General features: G+C 39.6%; 2 protein-coding genes across 10 annotated transcripts in view; both read left to right on the top strand.

Moving 5' to 3' along the window:
- ank1b (ankyrin 1, erythrocytic b) overlaps window positions 1-17,283 on the top strand; it is a 77,927-nt gene extending 60,644 nt beyond the window's left edge. For 3 of the 9 annotated variants that reach the window (XM_085463380.1, XM_085463378.1, XM_085463376.1), the window contains 11 exons: window positions 148-267; window positions 817-901; window positions 2,022-2,096; window positions 3,289-3,420; window positions 3,575-3,733; window positions 4,356-4,427; window positions 9,239-9,893; window positions 10,020-10,290; window positions 10,633-10,704; window positions 12,249-12,343; window positions 12,548-12,606. In XM_085463380.1, coding sequence (XP_085319506.1) covers window positions 148-267; window positions 817-901; window positions 2,022-2,096; window positions 3,289-3,420; window positions 3,575-3,733; window positions 4,356-4,427; window positions 9,239-9,893; window positions 10,020-10,290; window positions 10,633-10,704; window positions 12,249-12,317 — 1,710 coding nt within the window. In that variant the 3' untranslated portion in view covers window positions 12,318-12,343; window positions 12,548-12,606. Of the gene's footprint in view, window positions 1-147; window positions 268-816; window positions 902-2,021; window positions 2,097-3,288; window positions 3,421-3,574; window positions 3,734-4,355; window positions 4,428-9,238; window positions 9,894-10,019; window positions 10,291-10,632; window positions 10,705-12,248; window positions 12,344-12,547 lie in introns of all 9 variants that reach the window. The other 6 variants (XM_085463381.1, XM_085463382.1, XM_085463377.1 and 3 more) reach the window with 6 other exon arrangements.
- A 1,070-nt stretch (window positions 17,284-18,353) lies between these two features.
- LOC146705638 (eukaryotic translation initiation factor 4E-binding protein 1-like) lies at window positions 18,354-21,795 on the top strand. Its single transcript, XM_085463386.1, has 3 exons — window positions 18,354-18,631; window positions 20,762-20,953; window positions 21,443-21,795. The coding sequence occupies exons 1-3, from the start codon at window positions 18,496-18,498 to the stop codon at window positions 21,472-21,474; spliced, it is 360 nt and encodes a 119-aa protein (XP_085319512.1). The 5' UTR covers window positions 18,354-18,495; the 3' UTR covers window positions 21,475-21,795.
- Window positions 21,796-24,178: the final 2,383 nt, after the last annotated feature.

The following is a 24,178-nucleotide window of genomic DNA, read 5'->3' as shown; positions in this document are numbered from 1 at the left end:
TTCTGTCTTTTCTGCTCAATTTCTCTTCCCGCTCTTCTCTGCTCATCCTTTTCTGTCTTTCCATTCTCCTCCTTTCCCTCACTCCACATTATTCTATTCTATTTTTCTTTCTTCGTCTCTGTCTACCTGTTTTCTGTCTATGTTTAGGTCAGAGACAGTAACAAGGATGCCTCCGGGTTTTTGTCTTTTCTGCGGAAGTGCACCAAGTATGAGGACACACAACACGTACTGTGTAACCTTAATATAACCATGCCACCTTGTGTCAAGGTAAGAATTTGGTAGCAAACATGCACACATAATAAATAGAGATGATAAAAAGAAAGATCACGCACTGTGACCTTATCTCGATAGATGGTCATTTTTTTCAGGTTGTTCTATCAGACTGGGGCTTGTCCAAAATATATGTGTGTGTTACATATATTATTATGTATTATATGTAATATTTGCGCTTATTAATTTTGTATAGACAAAAAGAGATTCCATTAAAAAAAATAAATGTACAATAATACAACTGAAGCAGTATAACATTACACAGTATCAGTTAATCCTTTTGACAAAGGGTTTACTCTTGGACTGACAGGCTACCTTAAAGGTATGGAGACTCCTTATTTTAAAGGTTTAAAGTGTTTTAATCTAGTCTACTGCATTTTACCTGGATTACTATTTTAATATCAACCATTACTTTGCCAGGAGTCTGTCTGAAGTGCTACATCTGTCTAATGTTACATGGGTCAAACATGGTGACATGGGTGTTTGTTAAAAGTTCAAAAGTTCTGTGTAAGGCGATTAATTATTGTAATTCTTTCAATTTTTTAGGTTGTTGGAAGTGAGGAGCGCAGACGAACTTTAACCCCTCTTGCTTTGAGAGAACGCTACAGTGCACTGAACGAGCCCAGCGTGGGTAAGTCCTTCAATGCTTGACCGTCAGCCCTCTCCGAATATACACACAGTGGAGATGGGCACTGAATGTTGCACTGCCACTTTACCCACAACCCTGCTTCTTACTCTGCCCTCTCTATTTTCCTGTCTCGTGTGCACGCATGGCACAACAACTGAGCCTTGGATGCAATGTACTGCTCTACAGTATCCCACTAAGTTTTTTGCAGTGCAGTTAGTGGAAACATATTGAATGTGCAGCCACAAGATGAGCAGTCGCCCCCAACATGACCTGAAATGGCTCCATGGCACATGGCAATTTAGCCTTTTTCTGTCCTGAGTGTCCTGGTAGCTGTGACAATCAATGAATGACTTCTGTGGTTGGTTTTGCATGGCGCTGGTGTCTCCACTGCGATTTCCAATGGCATGGCAGCAGATACTGTTAGCATTAGCACTATAGCTTAGCACTGAGAATGGGCAGGACCTCGCAGTGGAGCAAGACAGATGAGCCCTTATACTGGCCTGTGGTAACTAAAGAGAGTCAAGATGACCATTCTGATTGGTTTAAATGGTGCTGATGGCGAGTGAGGGTGAATGGATAAAGGCCTTTTCTGTCTATCAAATACACAGCGCTGCTATATTGCACCTCAGTCTCTATTTAATGGTTACTGAATGCTACTGTGGTTAGCAGGAATAGCACCTGAATGAACCCCAAATTATGACCTTTCCTTGTCAAATGATGTCCTAACCCTGAGAATTATATGGGTAAAAAAACACTGTTGTTGGTATTGCTTATTTCCTCCAACAGAGCAGTGCTTTTGTCAAGGTACGTATTGAAACTTAACTGTCTTTTAGGTACAGATGATGAATTGGAATAACAAGAAGAAAATGAGTCAATACTAGCCACCTCTTAATAACATTTGCTTCAACACTATCAAGTCTAAAAAGAGTCTTAAAAAAGTCATAAAAAGTCTAAAAAATTCATCCCAATTAAAAAAAATTTTTTTTTCCACACATCAATATCTGTTTGACTTCCCAAATACGTTTTTGTGTAAAACAGTATACTATTAGGTCATTGAAACATCTTTTACTTGTGTGCTGTATTACATGTTTCTAAACTGTCTGTGTGTTTTTTTTCTCATTAGCCACAGTGAATGCCATGGAGAGGACTGAGCTCAAAATCAACATCATATCCGAACAGCTGGGTTTAAGCTGGGCAGGTTAGTCACACTGGATACTGTACAATCTGTATATAAAATGGATATATAGCCATTTGAAAAAGAAATTCAAAGCCACATTGTGAAAAACTAAATGCACCCTGATTGCTTCAATAGAAAATAGCTACAAAGTTGGACCATGCAATGCTTATAAAAACTGCAAAAAAAAAAACCCCAAGAGCACCATCTCAAACTCTACAGGCCTCAGTTGGCAGTTGTTAAATGTTAAAGTTCATAATAACACAATTAGAAAAACACCAACGGGCTCAGGTTTGCAAAGTTACATTTGAATAAATGTCCTTTAGACAAATGAAACCAAAATGGAGACATTTGACCGTAATGTACAAAGCTACGTTTGGTTGAAACCGACCACAACAGATCAGCACTAACACCTTATAGCAGCTGTTATAACTCCTCTATATGCCTATATGCCTATATGCCTATATATATATATATATATTCACACCAGTGTGTGAATGCGAGAGTGAATGAATAGTGGCATTGTAAAGCGCTTTGTGTGCCTTGAAAAGCGCTATATAAATCCAATCCATTATTATTATATGTATATGAATCACATATGAGGCTATCAATGGTTCCTGTTAGTTTAGAAAATTAGGAAAAACACGTATAAGGGCAGGATTATGTTGTAACAGACACATCACTACTGTATTAGTGTACAGAGTTCCTCGGTTTCTCAGACGGATCAAAGAGTCGCTTATCACATACTGTTTGAAAACATCAAGATGGCAACTGAGAAAAGAACAGTTATTAACCAGTGGGTTAATGAGTCCTGGCTAGGTACATCTTTTAGATCCGGTCTATGATGTAGACCACTAAACCGAATATTAAGGAAACCCCTGCCAGTTGTTATTCGTCCAGATCAGAGATCCTACTTATGTTTGTCCTTCCCGTAGACCACACCACCGATGACCAGCAGGAGCCCACGTCTTGCTGTTTTGTGTTATGCTCCAACCCAATTATTTGGATTTAGCAAGTTTCTCATTATCAAAGTCTCCCATCCAAGTTGGTGACTAAGAACGAGCAACAGCTTTTACTAATATATCACAAATCTGCAGGTGTGCCATTATACTTAGATTATTCACTTCATCTGTGAGTGGTTATACAGTAGTATTTTGGACTTAGTTGTATAAATATGTGCTTTATGTTTCTTTCTATTCTTAACTGTGTCCATTAGAGTTAGCACGAGAGCTTCAGTTTGGTGTGGACGACATCAATAGGATCCGTGTGGAGAATCCAAACTCCTTGCTGGACCAGAGCTCTGCCCTGCTCAACCTGTGGGCCAGCAGAGAGGGCAAAAGGGCCAAGAGTAAGTTAGCACTATATCCCTTTAAAATTCAGACCAAACGATTAAAACTTTGACTAGTGCAAATATTTCTGTGTCGGGGCATCCTTATCTGTGCATGTGACAGATATTTAAAAAGAAAAGTTGAGTGATAAATCGTGGAACCTTTGCCTCTCAGTGGAGAGCCTCTACTTTGCTCTGAAGAACATCGATCGTGCAGATATTGTAACCTCTTTGGAGGGTCAGGCTCCGCAACCAGCACCTGGTTCTTCAGAGGAGGGCGCCTGTCGGCTTGGTGACCGCGACTCCACTCTGTTGTCCCCCAGTGTCATTAATGGTAAGATACAGGAACACATTAAACATCCTACACACAGGACATATAAGAAGGGTCAGTTCAACATTTTTTTTAACAAATTACCTCTTTACGGTTAATTAGCAAAGATATGCTGTGCCTTAATTTTGTATTTTGTATTGTTAAATAGATTGACTTCTCTAGCTACATGTGTTGTAATTACAGAAAACAAAGGGTTCAATACTTTTTATGTTTATTGCAAGACTGATGTTCTCATGATGGTTTGTAACCGTCAGAAATGGAAAGTTTTCAGGAATTTCCTGTTCAAGAAGACTTTAGAGGCAACAATAATGAGAGGCTCAATTTACTGTGCAAGTGCAGTATCTGGTGTACTTGGTCATTTCCAAATAGATACATCCACAAAATATCAGGAAATGCAGATGTAAATGGAAAAAACACGGTGGGACCCCACAAAAAGTTGCAGAAAGCATAGAGCGGAAATTATTTCCTAAAAAAAAGTCTTCACTGCCAAAAATCAGAGACTAAATTCTTCAGCCCAAGAAGGTGAGGCTTTTATTCTCATTTACTTTCCACCTCTGAAAACCCCTCCTTGCCTTCTCTGAGTCTGGGTAACAGCCACTTTACCTTGTCTCTGTTGCCCCACAAGAGATCACGGACACAAGGCCATCGCGCCTAGTGCGCAAGCCACGTGTTATTAGACCCCCGTTTTTCAGAAGGGGTAAGTTGAAGGGAACTTGGGTTGCATGGTGGTTTGCTGCTCATGACCTGTAGTGCACATGATGATGATGATGATGATGAAACCAATGATAATGATTCTCAAATACCATTTTTGAGGTCTCAGGAATGGTGTCATTCTTCCACCATGAAGCAAGCTTTTTGCAGCATGCAGTAACACCGCCTCTCCTCACTGGGGCACACATCATTTTATTTTCATTTTTTTAATTTATTTTTTACTTTTTCTTTTTACGTTACACTTTTTCACACCTCATACTTGAGCCCTAAACATGATGCCATTTATTCTTCTGACTCAATATGAGAAACGAGGATAAGTCACTTTTTCTGACAGGGGTTTAAGTCGTCTGCAAAACAGCCAACAGTTAACGTATGGGTAACGTTCGAGATTTTATAGATTACATGTGGGTGTATGTGTGGCTCTGCGCGCGTGTGTGTACACATACATGCACGTGTGTGTGCATACACGCCCTTATGTGTCCTGTCTGGGATGGATACACTAGTCAAAAGTGGCGCTGGTGCACAGATGACAGTGTGCTCTGGGCCTCCATACCTTGTTTCTGTCCCTGCCTCTTTCTTTCTCTTTCTTCTGTCTGAGAACAAGATAAAATTTCACCTGTCACGTTGTGCTTGATCGACAGCAGACATTGGTCCCCAGCGACAATGTCTTCTTGCAGTCTTGAAATTTTGTCTTTTCCTCGGGATCCTGTCCTACTTTCTGTCTTTTTTTTTCTCTGAACCTGTAACATGTCATATCTGCTGCCCAGCTGCCCCGCTCCTCCTCGTCCTCCTCCCTTCTCTTGCTCTTCTTCCTCCTCACAGCTCTTCCTGTCCGACCTCTGACCTCATATGACCTCATGTTGACCTCTGGGCCTCCTCTTCTCTTGTCATCTTATTTTCCCGCGCTCCTCCCTCGTTCAGTCGAGTGGGGACCCTCTCCTCCTCTTTAAAACAGCTCTGTGTGTGTACTACAGTTTGTGCATGTGCATGTGTGTCTGTGCATGTGTGCACGTGTGTGTGTGTGTTTCAGACTTATTTATTCAAAGTAAGTCAAGTAAAAATGACATCATATAGCCGAGCTTGAAATTTATTCATACTTTTTCTAGTTTTCTTCCAAGATTATAGAGAGTAAGTTCAATATTTTAGTTACACAAAAATATTTTAAAATTCATTTTAACCCCAACACAAGATGGCCATTTGTAAAGGTGTGCGTGGGTGGGTGTGTGTGTTTGTGCGTTTGAGCACAGAGTTTCTTGAACAGAATAACGTTTGCTGTTTGTGACATCTTTTATGTGCATGGCATGCTTTCAATGTATGACGTTTTCTTCACAGTGTAAAATATTTTCTCTGTTCATGGATGTATTTCAGTCTTTTATTTAACGCTATATTAACAAACAAATGTTTTCTTTTTCTTTTTCCTGTAAAATAAATGGTGTGTGTTTTTTAATGCTACGCTATAACACATGGTCAGCTGCATAGCACATAATGCTCAACATACAATGTTGCTGTGGTGGTCTTCATTCATGGGCAAAATAATCACATGTTTGGTAAGTTACAATTTGAGTGGTTTAACACTTAACCATTGTGTAGTTGGTTTGGCAGTTACTATATGTAAAATTAAAAGAGCTAAATCCAGTAACCAATGAAAAAAAATGCCATGAATTATCTATAACTAAATTTTCTATGCAGTATTTTTTTGCCCAAGTCTGATGATGGCCTTGCTGCTAACATTGTGTGAACGTTATTTGCCAGCAGGGATTTTACTGTGAGGTGTGTGTTGATTCTGGTGTGTATGGTTTTTTTGTACATCCGAGCGTCACCTGTGAGCTAAAAGTGTGTGTCCTCCTTGTGTGTTTTTAAATGAATGCAGTGTTGTGCGTTTATACATGTATGTGTGCGTGTGAGTGTGTGTTTGCTGTGGTAAAGTGTGCTGTGTAGTGCTCTTCTCTTCTGTTTCTTGTACCATGAGATTCTCCGTGGAGTTTATTTGTGCTTCACTACATTTTGTGCCTTTGACACCTGTGTGAGTGTGTCTGTGTTTCAGCAGCAGGAGTGAAGGGAAGGGCTAGCCCACATTCATCTAACTCATTCTAACTCTCATTCTAATTTTGATTCATTCCCTCCTTGCTCACCTCATTCTGATGCCACCTCTGATCATTCTGGCCCTGTACCATCCCAGAAACACACACATGTGTACCCACACAATGGACCATTGTTGCATAAACTCTGAGAGACAATTACTTTACACAGTAAAGGTGTATTTTACCCATTACAGTGTTGTGGATCACATCAGAAAAGGTTTAGATTTTTAGCTCCATAGATGTGCGTACTGTGATAATTAGTATTAGTGTGTCATTGAAATATACAGAAGTAGATTTACTGATAGTACAACAAGGTAGAATTGCTATGTTGCTTTACTCAGTCGTTTCTTGCCCATAGCCTCATTACTACATTAAATTATGGTTAAATGAACAAAAGTAGCGGTGCATGAAGGTCTAAGAAACTTTCTGTGGTAACTTTCAGATACGTCTCACTTTAAACTGTGTTTTGTTTCCACAGATGAACGTCAGAGCATTTTCCATTTAGTACAAAGAGATATCAGGATGCCTTCTTGGTGGGCATAAATTCATGACTGATTCTGTTAAAAGTGTATTTAAAAAGATATTACACATTAAATGCTAATAGGGTTTACACACTTTTTTTGTATTTAGTTCATGTGTACTGTCCCTGATGCCAGGATATAGTGAGGATCAGGAATTAACATGTTTCATTGCACAAAGACATTTGAACTAAAAGTATTATTTTGAGTTTAACCTCATACTATACTCATTCTGTGGGTTGTCTATTCGGCCTGCAACCTCACATTACAGCACAGCCTCTACTTTGTGCTTTACAGTGGTTTATCATTGTGATCTGTCAGTGTGCCGTTCTTTGTTTCATATGGGTGAAATACAACTTTACTGTTAAGTCTCTATTCATCTGAACTCACTGACACACTAGTTTATTAAAAATATTTTGTTAACGGAATTAACTAATCCAGATTTGTGTCAAAATATAAGTGTTACCATGTTCAAGTATCACCAAAGATCAACATATGGGTTATAAGCTTCGAGTTAAATGAAATGTGAAAAATATGAAAAATTTTACATTCAGAATGTTTTATTATTATTATTATTATTATCATTATTATTATTAGATATTATTATTAGTAGTAATATAAAGTAAATGTAAAAATAGTCTTAAAAAATAAACAATGAAAAAAGACATTAAAATGCCACTTCCTCAAAATATATTTTTAAATGTATATTTAATAATTTTTAATTATTTATCAAAGAAAATAAAACAAGCTTTGAAACGAAAATCTCAGATCATGTCAAATCTCAATGAGATTACATAAAGATTCTAACAAAAATTTGAATTTTCTTTTTAAAATATGTATGATATAAATTAGAACCAACTACAGTGTGTGATTGTGAATTTGACTGTGTGCTTTTGTGCGTCTTTTTGTCAAGTAGTCCAACAAGCTGCATAATAAGTGTCATCCTGGAACTAATAATAGAAATGTGTAAACCAATCTAATTGGATCTAATATAATCAACGACTTAGTCAACGACTTATGATTTAGCAGGATAAGATTAAACAACACATCATGCAGTGATTCTATTTTTTTTAGTTACCCTTAGATTAAAAGTTGTGTGTGTCTTTGTGTGTGTGTGTGCGCGTGTGTGTGTGTGTGTGCGCGTGTGTGTGTCTGTGTGTGTGTGTGTGTGTGTGTGTGTGTGTGTGTGTGTGTGTGTGTGTGTGTGTGACTTGTTTTATTTGTTTATTTTTCTGAGTGGGTGCTGGGCAGGGGATCTTTTGCGTACAGACACATGAATGCATGACTCTGAGTTGCAGCTGCAGTCGGGGAGAATGCGGCAGTAACTTGCATTTTCTTTTCCAGAATTTGCAAGATGCTGCTGATTCCCCCGCAGAGACTTGTGACAAGGGTTGGAACGATAAGCGATGTTTCATTACATGTTTGGCAATTGTATCACAGCTGCTACTTTAGCACCGGAAACAAAATTTGTGCAATCCTCTATGTGGAAAATCCAGGCTTTACCCCAATTAAACCTACCTTGAAAAAAAAATTATAATAAAATGTTGATGTAAAGCAAAAAAGGATGAAAATTTATACTAAAGAGAGTAAAGCCTTAAATTATTAAAAAAGAATATCGTGCCAACCCCACAATCAATTAAAGAACCCTACACTCATCTTTCTTTTCTCTTATCGAGAAACAGTTTCTGTTCTGCAGATTCACTTTCCGAAAGTGGGAGCAAGCTAGAGCCCAGCATCACTCACCTCACAAACAATGGATGACTCACCAAATTCTTTTATCTCTCACCTCACAAATTGCTGTGTCCCAATGACAGTTACCTGAATAGCTCTGCAAACTTGAAAAGAAATTTTTTTTTATTCGATTAGCCAAAGTAACAGTTTTTGAGTAATATCATTGTGTTCTGCCTTTTAGATCGAAAGCGTGAAAGCAACATGTTGGCTGGGATTAACTGAGAGTCAAGTCAGAATTACTGGCTTAGCATCAAGGCATCTTAATCCTAAATTAGAATTCTAAATTGTGATTGATAAGTAATTGATTAAGAGAAAGTCTTTTGTCTTGGTATATTGGGACAGAGCTGAGCCCCACTGTTTCCCTGGTAGGTTGGAGAAACAGTTGTCCCACCACCTCCCCATCCTCTCAGTGGCTGTGCCTGCTTGGTGTTAGTCTATCTCTTGTCTCGCTCCTGTTTTCCCTCCAGGTTATGGGCTGGTGCAGGAGGAGCTTCTGTCCCCGGCCTCCATGCAGTACAGCTTGCCATCTCCACTGGGCGTGGAGCCCTACTGGCAAGAGGTCTCCAGCCTCGAGTGCGCCCCCATTGCCACCACAGAGGAAGATACATTAATGGAGATGTCGGACGTTCAGGTGTGGCCAGCAGGGGTCAGCCCCTCTCTGGTTACAGTGGAGGACTCATCACTAGAGGGAAGCAGTCGGGCTGACGACTCAGAGGGCGCCACACTCTCCTTACCCTGCAGCTTGGGTCGCCCAAGCAGTGGAGCCAGCGGGGCCAGCGGCTCCATCATGGAGCTGGAGGAAGAGGAGGAGGAGGAGGAGGAAGGGGAGGTTGAGGAGGAGGAGGCACCACAGGAGCCAGCAAGTGCACTGGCGGAAAGGGACAGGGTGAGAGCCAGTGGTGCCGTTCCCAAGGTCAATCTAAATGGCCAGCTGGGAGGTCAGAGGTCGGACGTGAGGAGAGTGGAGAGTGTGGCTGTAGGAGGAGGAACAAAAGGAGGAGGTGGAATGGTAGGGCTGGGCTCAGTGGAAGGGATTTCTGTTGTTTCAGGCCAACAGGTGTACTCCCAGAGGTGTGAGATAACGGGGCTGGGTCGAGCTACAGAGCACAACGGCGACAACCGGTAAGTCAACTGTGTGTGATCGCCATCACTCTATATTTGTTTCTTTTCCACTGCCTGTACTCAGAATTAACATATGTGCTTTCTTTGTTTCCCTTCCCTCTGGTCTATTCACATTCTGCTTTTCAGGATGGTGGGAGGAGGAGCATTTCAACCCTACATGCCAGACAAGGACTCCCTACAAGGCTGGGTGGGCTCGGTGTCATCAACGCGTGACGGCAACGTGCCAGGCTTGCACGTGGCCCAGGAGGCTCTGCTGACTCCGGTGTGTGACACTGGTTACTCTCATGTGCTGCGTGGGCGCCTCCTGCAGGGCACGCAGCCCTTTGACAAGGGGCTGGGCTTCTCTCATCAGGAGGCAGGCCAGCGAGCTTGGGAACAGGAGCAGAGGCGGGGACAGGTCAGGTTGCAACGCCGACCACCTGCCGCTCCCTGCGCCTGGAGGGGGAACATCTTTTCCATGTTTTCTTTTTTTAATGATCAACCGAGAAGATCGTCATTCAGTTTGATTTTTTTTAAAAAAATCATCAACAGCTTAATCTCACTGAACGATCATCAGAACAGATGATTGACCACAATCAGTCACAGAACCAGAGCAGAATGATGTGTTGCACAGCTCAACACATCTAATGAAAAGCTGCCCATTAATATGATTTAACATTTGTGATTGAGAACACCTTGTTAAGAATTAGAAATGGATTTTATAAATATATATAAATTGTGGCCTTTTTTTTCTTAACAGAGAGAGGAGAAGGAGGAGTATGTTGCTGAGGCACAGTTTGTTGAAGAACGTGGAAATGCACTTGCTAGAAAGGTGAGTCACTTTGTGGGTATTTTTCATTTGCAGTGAATCATGGTCATACCAACATTATAATTGTTGTTTATTTGTTATGAGTTTTGTGTAATTTTATTTATTCACTTATTTTGAGTTCAGCTTTCATGGTGGATTTGCTCATTTCAGTCTAGTTTTGATTGTTCAGTTGCTTTTTTTGAGTTTACCTATTTTTCATGGTGACATTTGGGTGCTTGTCATGGGCAAAATGTAAGTAATTCCAAGAGACATTACAATGCAAAACCTTGACTCACAGCAGTGAAATGTCTTTGTGCATATTGCGTTGACATATTTGACCAAACTGACAAATACTAAAACATTTGCCAAAGGTCTTTGGCTGCACAAAGGGAAGGATTGTGACTCTGCAACCAGTGCAGATGTGCTTGCCTGCAAAGCTCCAAAATTCAACAGCACATAGCCTGCCGGACTTTCTGAAAAGTTGCACAGGGAAGTTGCAATGGAGTTCACTATGAACAGGAAGAATTGGGGAAGTATAGTGAAAGATCAGAAAAGCAGCAAATGAAATTGGACATAAAGGGATGGAGGTGGTCATCAACTACACTAAGTAGGCTGTTGGTCAGTCAGTATTCACCGGCTGAAGGTGTCCCAAGAAAATATCCCTGCACCATTACACCATCGACTCAAACCTGAACCACTGATGTATGGCAGGATGGAGCCATGCTTTCACGTTATTTGCATAAAATGTGGTCCCTGCCATTTTATCTTGTGTTCGAAAGACTTATGAGACCAGACATTTTTCCAATGTTCTTTCATCCAGTTTTGATGAGCCTGCAAAGACAGTAGCGTCAGTTAGCTGCTGGTGCGGTCTTCTACTGATGTAATCAGTCTGCTTAAAGATTCAATATGCTATACATTCAGCACTTCTGCATACTTTGGCTGTAATGAGCCACCTTTCCCCCTTATATAAGTTTGAAGGACTCTGGCCATTCAGACCATTGGAATAGGACAATCATCGCTCTATTCTATTATTATTTTTTTTAATTGAATTTATTTATTTTCTGTATATTTTCAGTTCTAGTTCATTTGGTAAAAATTCTCACTTGTTTTAGTTTTAATTTGAACTTTAGTTGAAACCTTCTTCACACCTACTTTCAGTTTTAGTTAACACTGATAACCTTTTGTCACACCCAAGCACTGCAAACCCCGTGCTTTTTACTGTGAGTTATTCACAAAGCCTGGCCAACAGGGTGGGAAATTAACAGCAGCCACAAGGCAAATGTTGACAGCAGATATGAACTTAAACCAATTATGATTCAGAGATCATCATTAAAAAAAAGCTTTTTAAAAATGACATTATAAAAACGGGCATTTGTATGGCATGAAATCTTTTGTGACTGATTGGCTGATTAACTGTGAAATGATGGTAAATTTGTGAGCCACAGCGGCCAGGTGGGCAGACAAGTTAGTTTCCTGCTCTGGTTTCACATGGAGGCTTCAGCCGTTAACTGGTCCAAGTGTTGTTTCCTTCCTTCCTTCCTTCCTTCCTCCCTGCCTCCTTGCTCCAGGTGGCGGTGGATGTGAGAAAGGGCGCTCAGTCAGTGCAGCGCAGCAGTCTGCGGAGAGTTAAACACTGAAATACACTTTCTGCCCATCCCTTCAGGTATGGGACACAAGCACTAGTGCATCCCAGTGCTTGGATAGATGCCTTCTACGGCACCCTGTTGGAGCCTGTTAGAGCCTAATCATCTCTCATACGTCGTTTTGTCTCATTCGTTAAACTTTGGCAGTGATTTTATAGAAGCTAAGACTAATTTAGCCCATGTGATGCATATCTACTGGTGTACTCCTTGTCTCTGTTTTGTAGGACCGGAAAGCCACTGCCAAACCATCCTCCACGAAAACACGACCGGACCGCAGAGGAAAATGAGCATGGAGGAAGTGCAGACTATTTAAAAAAACAAAAAAACAAACAGAATCATCCTCAACCTGTGACCATGGAGCACCACAAAACAAAATAGAAGAGGAGAAAAAAAAACAGGAATTAAACTTGTAGTTTTATAATATTTGTAAAAAAAAAAATCAACTAGACTAAGGCATGACGATACCGTTTCTTTTTCTTTTTTATACAAAAAAACATAAATGTTAGTTAAACAACTAAGAAAAAAAAAAAGCAACAAAGTGCTTCCTGTGAACTGTAATCGCATGATGACTGCTGGTGCATGCCCTTTTGAACTGTCATTATCTACAAACTGAAGGGGTACAAGGTACGGGGGCGGACCCACATAAGGGTTACAGGCTTTTTTTAAGGGCCTTCTTTCCCCCAACTGGAGTGGTTTGTTTCAGCAAGTTGAGTCTAATAACACTACAGCCAAAAAAAAGAAGTCCCTCAATGGATGGTTCTCTATACAGCTAAGCCTCTGCTGAGCCTCCCAACGCTTCTTTCACTGGACCCTTTGCCCTGTTATTCTAAATGTGATATATGCACTCTATGCTACGTGGACATGTGTCAGTGTGTGTATGTGTGTGTGCGTGTATTTTTCTCTACCGCATGTGTTTCTTGCTTCCGGCTTGGCGCTGAGCCCTTCCCCATGATTGGCTTGTTGTCCCTGTAATGTCACGGCGTGCTCAGCGCTGGAATGAGAAAGCCGCCGTGCTGCCCTGCTCGTGACTTCTTGTCCGCGTGCGTTTTTTTACATTTTTAATTTTTTTTCCTTTGTGGATGAAGATCGCTCCTCATTGTTTCTTTGGGACTCGTCCACTTTGGGTTTCAGCTTTGTTTGACTGCGGATGAGAAATGAACCTCTAGCTCCCCTCGTGTTTTCAGGGGGAATGTTTTCAGACAGCGGGAATGTTTTCTTTGGAAAAAGCGTGGGTGCTCGATTGCATTGTACAGCAGCTCTGAGGGCACAAAGCTTGACTTTCTATTCCCTCAAGCTTTTCTGTGCTCTTCCATTGCTTTTTTTGTTTTCTTTTTTTTCCCCAGTAGCGTACTTTACCTTCACCCATAATCTATCAGTAGCCTCAGTCTATATGCAGTCAAATCACAGTCCTCTCCCATCAGCATCTAAAGGTCCTCCAAACCCTCTGTGCTCCCTCTTTTATCTGCTTGCAGTGGCTGTAGCGCATCACTGTTGAATTTTTGAGTCAATATTTCAAATTGTGGTGAAGAAAACATGAAGGATCTCATTCGTGTGACGATGCCGTGATTTGAGGATTTCTAAGCGAGAGTGAAATGGCAGACAGGTAGCACTGTGATCGTCTTATTAACACTGACCCCAGACTCGTGAACTGTCAAGACCCACATTCATATATAGCACAGGCAAAAGCACAGAAACATATATGAACACATTTCCAGAAACACACAAACATAGATCACACGGTTAAATAATTATTGCCTGGTCAGTGTTGTTGTTGTTGTTTTTTTTCTTGTTTTCTTTGGAGTTTGCCACAGCAATAATACACAGAAACAAAAAAAAACATGAAGATGGAACGGCAACTGTAAAAGACTGGTTTCCTCAGAGAAGACACAAACTGTATCTGGATGAACAGCATTTGGCATTGAAGCTCGCCCTTGAAGTGAGTGAGTCAGGACGTACTGATGCAAGATGAGATGACTCAGCTGTAGCAGTGCGAGACCTTGGAGGCCGGAGAGTGTTTGTGTTTCAGCACTTAACGTAGCAAAATATAAACCAGGATATCTTCATTTAATATCTGTTAAGAAGCTTGCTGCTGCCATGAGGCGGAATCCACCGAACTCTGTTTTCCTTCTTTTTTTCCCTGGATAATTCAACTTGTGTTTCTGTAAATCATCAGCTCATCACCTCTGAAACACTTTATGCAGAAACTGGTTGGCAGCAGCATGAAGGAGTTACATCATAGTAGCACGCATTTCCTTAAAATCACCTATATCTCCCATAAGTACTGTAAATGCTACTGTAGCCTGAATGAGTGAGACCGGATGAATGAACACATTGGTTATACATCACGCAAATGCACTTACTTTCCACGCCCAGTCCATGCACGAGAACCTCATGGGATAATAGCACGTTTTCCACTGTTACTTCACTCAGGTTTTCAGTTCTGCTCTATCAGAAAGAACAAAAGATGTTTGTTTCTAAGTTCTGAGTCATCCTCTCAAAGACAAATGTGGGACACAAGTGAGCGATTTAGAGTTTTCTGTTGGGGCTGTTTGAGGTGGGATGGTGATGCGTGGGCTTTTTTTGGTTTGGTTTTTTACTTTTTCTTGGTGGAGCAGGGTGGTTTGGTGCAAGTGTGTGTGTAGTTTAGTTGTGTGATTCACATTAGACCAAAAAACACTGAGTGTGTGGTCAGTGCCAGCATGTCTACTTAACCTCGCTGGTGCGCTGCTCCTGCTGTGACACCACTGTTGGTTATTTTTGTCTTTACTCATTTTTTGTTTGTTGGTTGGTTGTTTTTTTGTCACAGATTGGAAAAAAAAAAAAAGCCAAATAAATTTTGTTGAAGCACAGGCAAAAGATTTTCCTTTCACCAGATAAATATAAAACAATTATCTTCTCATATGTATACCTTCAATTGTCGATGCACGTTATTGTGTAATCTTACCTAATCGGCCATTATGCTGAAGATAAAGTCAACAAATGACAAACAAGACGCCCACTCGACTTCACAGCTCCCACAATCACTCTGTTAGTCTTTTACTTTTACTGTATCAGCACAAGAATGGGGGTTGGATCCAGATGTTTTATTTCTGTGTTGAGGTTTTAATCCTTAAGATTAATACTCTAAAAAATGTATTTTGATGCTGTTAAAGGTCAGAGGTTTTTCAATTTGCATCCCTTAGTAGATTAGTTTTATTATCAGCAGCAAGAAACTGGTTCATGAAAAAACTGTGTGACCGTAGTGGATGTAAAATGGTGGATGCATGCAACAGTCCTAAAGTTTAGTGCTAATCCCATGATTTTGTTGGAGCTCTGATTGAACTGTTGCTTTTCTTTTGTATGTGAAGAAACTTTGGAAAAATGTTTGCACTTAATTGATATACTATATTTTTGAAGTGACTGCAAATCTGGTCACTGACATTTTATAAAAGAAATTGGCCATAGCTCCCATAATCTCACAGTATGTCTCACCCACTGATTTGTAGAGACCCACTTTGAAGCTTCAATTTCAGCATTTTGGTTGTTAATTTGTGTTTCCTTGGAACCAGATGGCACAAGCAAGGTTTGGATCTGGCAGGAAAAACCAAGGGACACTGCACACGTTATCGTTTATTTATTTATCCACAATCTGTCTGGTTTGCAGTGTGTAATTAGAGTTAGGTTAATTGGTGATTCTAAATTACCCATGACTGTAAGTGCAAATGATTGTTTGTCTCTATGAAATCATCAACCCCCATATTGGTTCATTAAGCAAGACTAGCAGTAATTGCCTTCACTAACAGTGTAGTTGTTCAAACAACAAGATTTCATTGTGTTTTCCTAAAGTTTTTAACTTGTGTAGCATGAATTAAAACAAATTTCACTCTACAAATTTAAATAAATCACTTCAAGTCAATGTAAGTATACTACGTTGATCCAACGTAATCTGATTACATTAAACCACCAAATGCCAAATGTGTTGGTTTGACATGGTCAAAAATGGGTTATTGTACTTGGTTAAATCACATGGAAATAGGTGCCATGATTAAAATGTGTTCATCCCACAACAGATTTTTTTTGAGTGTAGTCAGTACTCTTAAAACATGCTTACTTCCCCCAGAGGCATCAGCCAAGACTAAAATCTTAAGGATCATAACTTTGACTTTAAGGAGCTGTCTTCCTGCTTAACTTCCTGCTTAGTCACATTTGAAATCCTGAAAAAAAAAAGTCTCCACAAAGCAAAATGATGTATGAAGTAGTTTAATTATGTTTCCATACATAGATCATTTGGATTTGCCGTCTGAATTAAACTTGTCTGTGATCCTGTGCACTTCCCCAGTGTTTGTATGTACAGTATGCGAGTGTTTGTGAGTGTGTGTGTGTGTGTGTATGATGATGATGATAATGATCATGATGTTTGGTTCCAATTCTGGTTGGATCAGCGGGAAGAAGAGAGACCGCAATTTCCCAGGCATGTGATCTGAGAGGACGTGTAACCTACAGCAATGTATTTTAAAGAGTATTGTAAAATTTTAACTGTTGCAAAGAATAAAGATCACCTATACTCCTTTAGAATGGATACATGACAATGTAAACGCAATATCATATTACTCTATCCTAAGGAATGCAACTGCGCACATGCACAAAAAAAAGATGTTTTTATGAAAATATATGTATAAATATATGACAAAATATATTTAATTAGAATGCTATGCACCCTCATAGAGTTATTATGGATGTTCTTTAAGCATTATCTAGACTAGGCCGACGTCCACGTCATGGGGAATGTAGAGGCTTTGTAGCTATGACCACTTGTTTTCTTTTCTTTTGTATTGTCCCGGAGAGAGGATAAACCAACGTGAATATGTATACAAGCCTTTCAATCAGAGTCATTCTGACATGAAGATATGTATAGATCATCTTACCCTGTACACCAGCTCAAACCATTTACAAGAATTAATAAACAAAGATGTGACATAAATGTGGTGTGTTGTTTTCGCAGCAAGTGCATTTAAGTGCCGTCTTTTTACTCTGTGGATGTATCACTGAATTGGTACCGTCTCACACCTCAAGACACAGACGTGTGTCCTGGATGTCTGAGAAGTTACAAACATGCATCTTCTTAATGTTTTATTCGACAGATCCAATAATTTTATGCAATATTTATTCCCTTCTTATGCATCTGAAACCTTATTTTCGAGGAAAATGTCCCAAAGCAGTTGCACATACACAATACATACATACACGAGAACTTCAGATATCTCACATCTAAAATATATAAAAATTGTTCTTTTCCCCACAAAGTGGTGATTGAATAAACGGGATTGGCTTCAGCTTCTTTGAATCATTTGTTATATCAGTTTTTAGTGTTAAGAAAGAAGAAGGAAGAAAGATCCTTTTGGTCTGCCAAATGTACAAATATGCACAGACTGCTAATTTATTGTACTGTCATGTATGGTTAAAAGGCTGAAGAAAGAAACCCAAAAAGAGCATGATTAATATTTTTAACTGTCACAGTGTTTTCTCTTCATAAATATGTTTTTACTGTAGTTGATCATATACTGATTTGTGGAATGTGCTTAAGAATGCCATTTACGCTATCAGTGTATGAATGTGTGTGTGAATGGGTGGATGACTGGATATGTAAAGCGCTTTGGGGTCCTTAGGGACTAGTAAAGCGCTATATGAATACAGGCCATTTACCATCATCCACTGTAAGTATACAAACTGAACTTCTTTGTCATTGAAATCACTACATTTCCATCCCGTTGTAGAAATTTGCATGATTGTAGCCTACCTCTGTGTTGGTTTTGAAAATCTTTTGTACATTTTGAACAGTTGTGCATTTTAATCGCACGACAAATGTCTTATAAAATGTGTTTGCTGTATATTTTTATTGTTGCTGTTGCTGTAAAGTGTTCTTGCAGAAATGTACCATTGCATGTATTTGATTGCTGCAGATTAGGAGGGAGGAAAAAACTACAACATCCACTGTCAACATCAAGTGACGCCCCCTAGTTTCAGCCAATCATAGCCCACCGCCCCACGTGTCGTTTTGTAGGAAGTTCCTGGGATGTTGTTTTGGGTTTTCTCAGAGCACGTGGAGGCATAGTGTAGCTTTCCATGCTCAGTCTGCGGGCGTACATGCAGCTCTCCTCATCTGTGGAGTGTCATTAGCGCATAGAGTTGAGAGATGTCAGCGGGAGGCCAGGCCACCAGGAGCCGGGATATCCCCGCCGTCAGGCGGGTCGCTATCCACGACGCTGCGCATTTGCCAAACGACTACTCCACGACCCCGGGAGGAACTCTGTTCAGCACCACGCCTGGAGGTACTGATGTCCAGAATGAGGAAAGAGAGGGATTCAGAATAATCTGTATTTATTTTTACTCTTTATTTGCTTTTTTTTTTTTTTTTAAATAGGCAGTACACGCCTATTACAGAAAGTCTTAAGAAACTATACAAACTGTACTTGCAAAACTCAGTAATGCATATGTGCATATGACCTGAATGACACAACAGTGGGTGACAGCCTGAGCGGCTGGTTGAGTAAACAGCTCTCTGTAGCACCTACCTGAAAGCAGCAGTTTGAACAGTTTGTACATGTCAGGGGTATGCAGAGGGTTAAGGAGTTTAGAAAGCAGCAGCACCAACTTTTGTTTTGGTCTCAAAAGCCAAAAGGTTTGCTCACATGTGAATTATTTTCCTCTTCAGATGCTAATCGGAAAAAAAATTATAAAGACAGTTTATTTGCTTTTATATATCTCAGAATTTTAAACAAAAGTTCCAACACTGCAGTTTACTTAGTATCCCAAAATCATGATTAGCTTATCCATATGACTTAGAGACAGAGAAATAGAATAGAAATATCCTTTATAGTCCCCCACTGCGGAAATCCACGTATTCCAGCAGTAACGTGGCAGGCAGACGGGGCATGGAGATTCACATAAAAGTAAAGAATATAAAATAAAAAACAAGAAATAAGATCTTTTACAACAAATTTACAACATTAAAAAAAATACTGTACAGCTATTAAAAATAGTATACTCAAATTTAATAAATGTGCAGCCGAGTGGGATAATTTTTTTAAAAGATATCCAAAAAGTGCTGTATACTTGTGCCTGACAAAAACAAAAAGAGAGAGATATTTGGAGTTATGTTTGAAATCCAGCTCCAAAAACAGTTCGTGGTAATGGAGGTAACTGAGGTCCTGTCATGTTGTCTTGTTAATGTTTGACAGCGTTGGTGTGTCCCGAAGTATAACAACTAGCAGAAGCAGTACTTTATGGATCCACGTACTGCAGTTGTTTAACAAAACCAGAGATTATTTCAGCGTATTTTACATGGCTTTATTCCTCCGCCCTTAATTATTTTCCCATTTATGCTGATTGGAGACTTATAACTGCATGTGTCTGATGGCTCTGGTTACAAAATCTAGCATTTTGCCCCCTCTGCATGAGGTTTTTATGTGCATAAGCTTTAATCTAATGTGGAAGTCGTCACTTATGAATGGCAGCTTCAGTGTCATTATCCAAGAGTATGGGCAGTGTGCAGCCTATGTTTACTTGCATATACAGTTTACGACTGTAAGGTCAAATGTTGGCCTGTGCTCAGTCACATCCTATTTATAGTCCTGGTATTACAGCAGCCTGTTTTTGAGCTGCAATAGCAACATGTTTACTAAACATGGACACACTGGTTGTATTAATCATGAACAAGTGGGACTAATGATTGTGAGAGATCACAAAAAAAAATCCAAAAGCTTACTCACCAACCAACATAAAATGCCAACTGCTAATGTGAACATTTCAGAAAACTTTAAAGCTGTAGCCAAAAGAAAATATTTTAATCTAAACTGAATTGGTCAAGCTACACACAACAGAGATCATCTGAGGCCGTACTCAGGACCTGGACCAGCAGTAAGCTCAGTTTTGACCTTTTTTTTTTTTCTCATTTTGGGGGCTGCCATTGTTTTATTTTAAACATTGACAAGCTGGGGCCTTGGGAAGCTTCAACTGCAGAGATAAAAGTTAAAAAAGAAAATGTTTTCCCTCAGCGGTCGTGAGAAACCTGACTCAGAAGCACATGCCCACTACAACTGATACTGTGTCCTGTAACATTAGCAGGTGGGACACAGATAAAACACAAGTGAGTCACTGAATATGTACCAACATAGCTGATATGGGCTGCAAAATTGGGCTAAATGTCATGGGCGTGTATGGACCTGTGCATTGTTGGGTCACACTAGCAGAGAAAAGCAGGCAAGCTATTTGCGCACCAACATGTTTAAAGTTTAGATTAATAGTAGTAGTTTTAATCTTTATTTTATTTCATCATTGTTTACATTTGATTTATTCCATGTTATTTTTATTTTGAAATCTGTTTTAGTGTGTACAAGGATTATCTGCTGTACTGGAATTTTCCCAAATAGTCATCACTTTAAGAAAATGCTAACCCGCAGGTACCAGAATCATCTACGACAGGAAGTTCCTCCTGCAGTGTCGGACATCTCCCCTGACTCGCACGCCGCCCAACCTGCCTGACATCCCAGGCGTCACTCGGCCACTCAAGCCCGATGCCTCCAGCGACACAAACCAGTCCGATCAGTCGCTCAGCAACAACACGGACCACAGCGTGCATGCAGAGAGCGCAGGTAAACGTGTGCAGTGGAGACCAGTCTGTGACCATTTGGCAAAAATAAGGATTCCTTGACTGATTGAGTGGTTGTTGATGGCAGCAGGTGGGAAAACAATTTCTTAAGGGCCAATCATTTCAAAGTAAACTTTACACATTATGAAACTTTGCAGGCAAACATTCTTCATGTCCACTTTCTTTTGTTGACGACAAACATGGAAAACTGCAGGTAGCTGTGGTGATCTGCTAGCGACCAAATCAATCACTAGAAGGTTTTTGATGCAGCACCTTGCGTGCAACTAATTTTATTCAGCAACAGCCAACAGTGTCTAGGAACCACTGCCAACCAGTCGGGGATTACACGTTGTTTCATAGCAACCGATTGAATGTGATTGTATCACCTTCAATATGAGCAATGTGCACACGACGTTACATAGGAAACTTCATTAAACTCTTATTTCTATTAATTGTCCATTTTTTGTTGTTGTTGTTGTTTTTTCTTTTATAGGTGAAGATGCCCAGTTTGAGATGGACATCTAAAGCGGGTCAGCTTTAAGGATTAAAGCAACATAGTTTATAGTTTTTGTTTACCGGTATTAAAAAAGCATATCTTTTAAAACGATGAGCCTTTTTTCTGTGTAATCTGTGTTCAGAATTGCTCTGAAAACGTTTTGTAATGCCTCTCCTGTTCAAGTGTGCATGAACAGTTTCTTTTCTTTGTATGATTTGTGAAATATTTGACAAATAAGTCAAGGTTTTGTTACAATTAAATAATTAAAATTTTATGTAATTTCATTCATTTCTCAACTTTGATGACTTGTCTTTAATTTGTTTTTACCAATAAAAAAAGAGAGAGACCGATCTGTTTATAGTGAAGTCTTATTTCACACCTTGCAGTAAGTGACTCTGACCATTTGGTGTCAGCAGACAAACTGTTAACTGAAGTTCAACTTTAGAAATCATTTGCGACCATATTTCTGGAAGTCTGATGAATGTATTTGTTATCTTTAAGTTTTGGTCTGATCATCAGCAACTACTGAGGGAAACTTTCTTTTTCGTGCTATTGTTGGCTAGAGAATAAGAAGGCTTTGTTTGTGGAAAAACCAAAGTGACCCAAAGCTCTAACGACAGAAGCTATAACACTAAAACTAAGCTAAAATATACCCACAGTGCATCCTGTAGTGTTGCGGGTAGCTGCAGCCTCAGCTTAGGTGGTTTGGTGAGTGACAATGACTTTCTGGTGTAAAATCTAAAGAATATTTTGTGAAACTATTGTGAGGACAAGTTCATATTTATTTTAAATCTCCATTTTTTGGAAGGGTTACAATATAATGATAAACATATTTACATGCAGTAAGATGAGATGTTTTCTTCATTCACCTCTCCTGACCTTATCTGCATTTTTGGTCCCTTCATTTTATCTATCGGTAACTCCTCTCTTCAGATCTTAGTGCCTCCCATCAGAGGTGTGAGAAGAGGAAGCGATGAGGAGACGGAGGGGAAAGATGAAAACAGGCATTTAAACTTATTGGGCATCCTTACCTCGGGGTTGTTCATTTCAAGCAGTGTCAATGAAATATGATGTTTAACTGCATCATAAATAGTTGTCTAATAAAACTGGTAAATAGATGACTGCTGTATTTTATGACCTCAGATGTAAAGGTGCTTATGTTTTATATTTTAGGGCTGCTTTTAATGAGACTCACAACATGCAGCAATGTGATAAAAGATATTGGATACGGTCAGATGTTTGCACACAGTTCTCATCAGCATGAATACCCTGGTAATTTGGGACTTTTAATTATTTTTTTGAACTGTTCTTTTTTCAAGGTGTAGTTTTTTTTATCTGCACAAGTTTGAAATTATTTGGGTGATTATTGATTAACTCCTGGTAGTTTCTCTTTTCGTTTGTTTAACAGTGCTCATTGGAAACAACGACACTCAGAACAACGGGGAAGTCCGAGGAACTCAATAAAGAGATCTACACAAGTTAGGAAGGTTTCTTGAAGCCATTTCTAGACAACTGCCAACTCCACAGCCATCTGACAATTATATGTAAATACAGGATGAGAGGAAATTGTTTAGGATGTTCAAGAAAAACTCAGGAACCACCAGAGTTCAAGCCTGCCACGAAGTGGAAACTGCTGAAATATTAGCGTCAGTGTCCAAAGTGACGTGAGCTTTATATCAACATTGACTGAGAGGGTGTCGACCAAGAAAGAAGCCCCTGCTCCAAAATCATCACCTTCGAGTTTGACTGCAATTTGCAGTTAGATAACACAAATATTGAGGTATTTGGTCACAATAACAAAAGCTATGTTAAGGAAGGGTAAAGGTGGCTTTCAAACCTATGAACACTGTCCCAACTGTTGGCATCATGCCCTTGGGCAGTTTTGCTGGTGGTACTGTTACATTGCACAAAGTGAATGGAATAATCTCATAATTATTCAACTTCACCTCAAATCAGCAGTTAGATGGTTGAAATTTGGACATAGTGTCAATAGTTGGCTGTTCCACAGGACATGATCTCTCATTTTGGAACAAAGCAGACATTAAGCTCCTGATGTGACCTTTTTGAAACCCCAACATCATCACAATTGAAAGTTTGCAGACTACGGTTAAAAGCCATGTACTTGCCAGGAAACCAAATGAACTCTACCAATTTTGCCAAGAGGAGTGGTCAGATATCCAGCCAGAATTATGCCAGGTGCTTGATATGGCTACCAAAAACAACTTGTTGGTTTTGAACTTACTAAGGAACATTCAACCAAATATTAGTGGGGGTGTATGTATAATTTTGGGTGTGAATTGGGTGTGAATTTATACTATTTTAGTATTTAGTATTTTTTAGTATTTATTTATTTATTGTCATTGTCAAGAACAATGAAATTGCGTTTGGGGCTTCCATACAACCCAAAAAAAAAAAAAAAAAAAAAAGAAGATTAGCCTTCTGTAATCCAAATGACACAGACCCAATAGACCTAAGTGCCTTCTAGTGTTTTGTTCAGCAGTATCTAGATCCTGGGTTGTTTGTTTGTTTGTTTGTTTGTTTGTTTGTTTGTTTGTTTGTTTGTTTGTTTGTTTGTTTGTTTGTTACCTTTGTACAGTCAGGGGCTGTTTGTGAGACATTTCCATCTACAGCCTTGGACACCAAAACCCAACAACTCCTGTGCTTTTAATTCTAGTGTGTGGTTTTTCTGTTAACAGGTAAGAATATTTCTTTACCACCAACATTTCAAAATGA

This window comes from Copadichromis virginalis, linkage group LG7 (genome assembly GCF_057382275.1).
Source record: "Copadichromis virginalis isolate Kocher_CV1m ecotype Utaka linkage group LG7, C_Virginalis_male_GT1.1, whole genome shotgun sequence".
Classification (NCBI taxonomy): Eukaryota; Metazoa; Chordata; class Actinopteri; order Cichliformes; family Cichlidae; genus Copadichromis; species Copadichromis virginalis.
Note: the sequence above shows the minus strand (reverse complement) of the source record. Positions and strands in the feature narration are given on the sequence as shown.

Bases quoted from the DNA above. Each gene is read 5' to 3' on its own strand.
- LOC146705638 (XM_085463386.1), top strand. From the start codon at position 18,496: ATGTCAGCGGGAGGCCAGGCCACCAGGAGCCGGGATATCCCCGCCGTC. The intron at 18,632-20,761 runs GTACTGATGTCC...GCTAACCCGCAG, and splicing joins GTTCAGCACCACGCCTGGAG to GTACCAGAATCATCTACGAC. The intron at 20,954-21,442 runs GTAAACGTGTGC...TTTCTTTTATAG, and splicing joins CGTGCATGCAGAGAGCGCAG to GTGAAGATGCCCAGTTTGAG.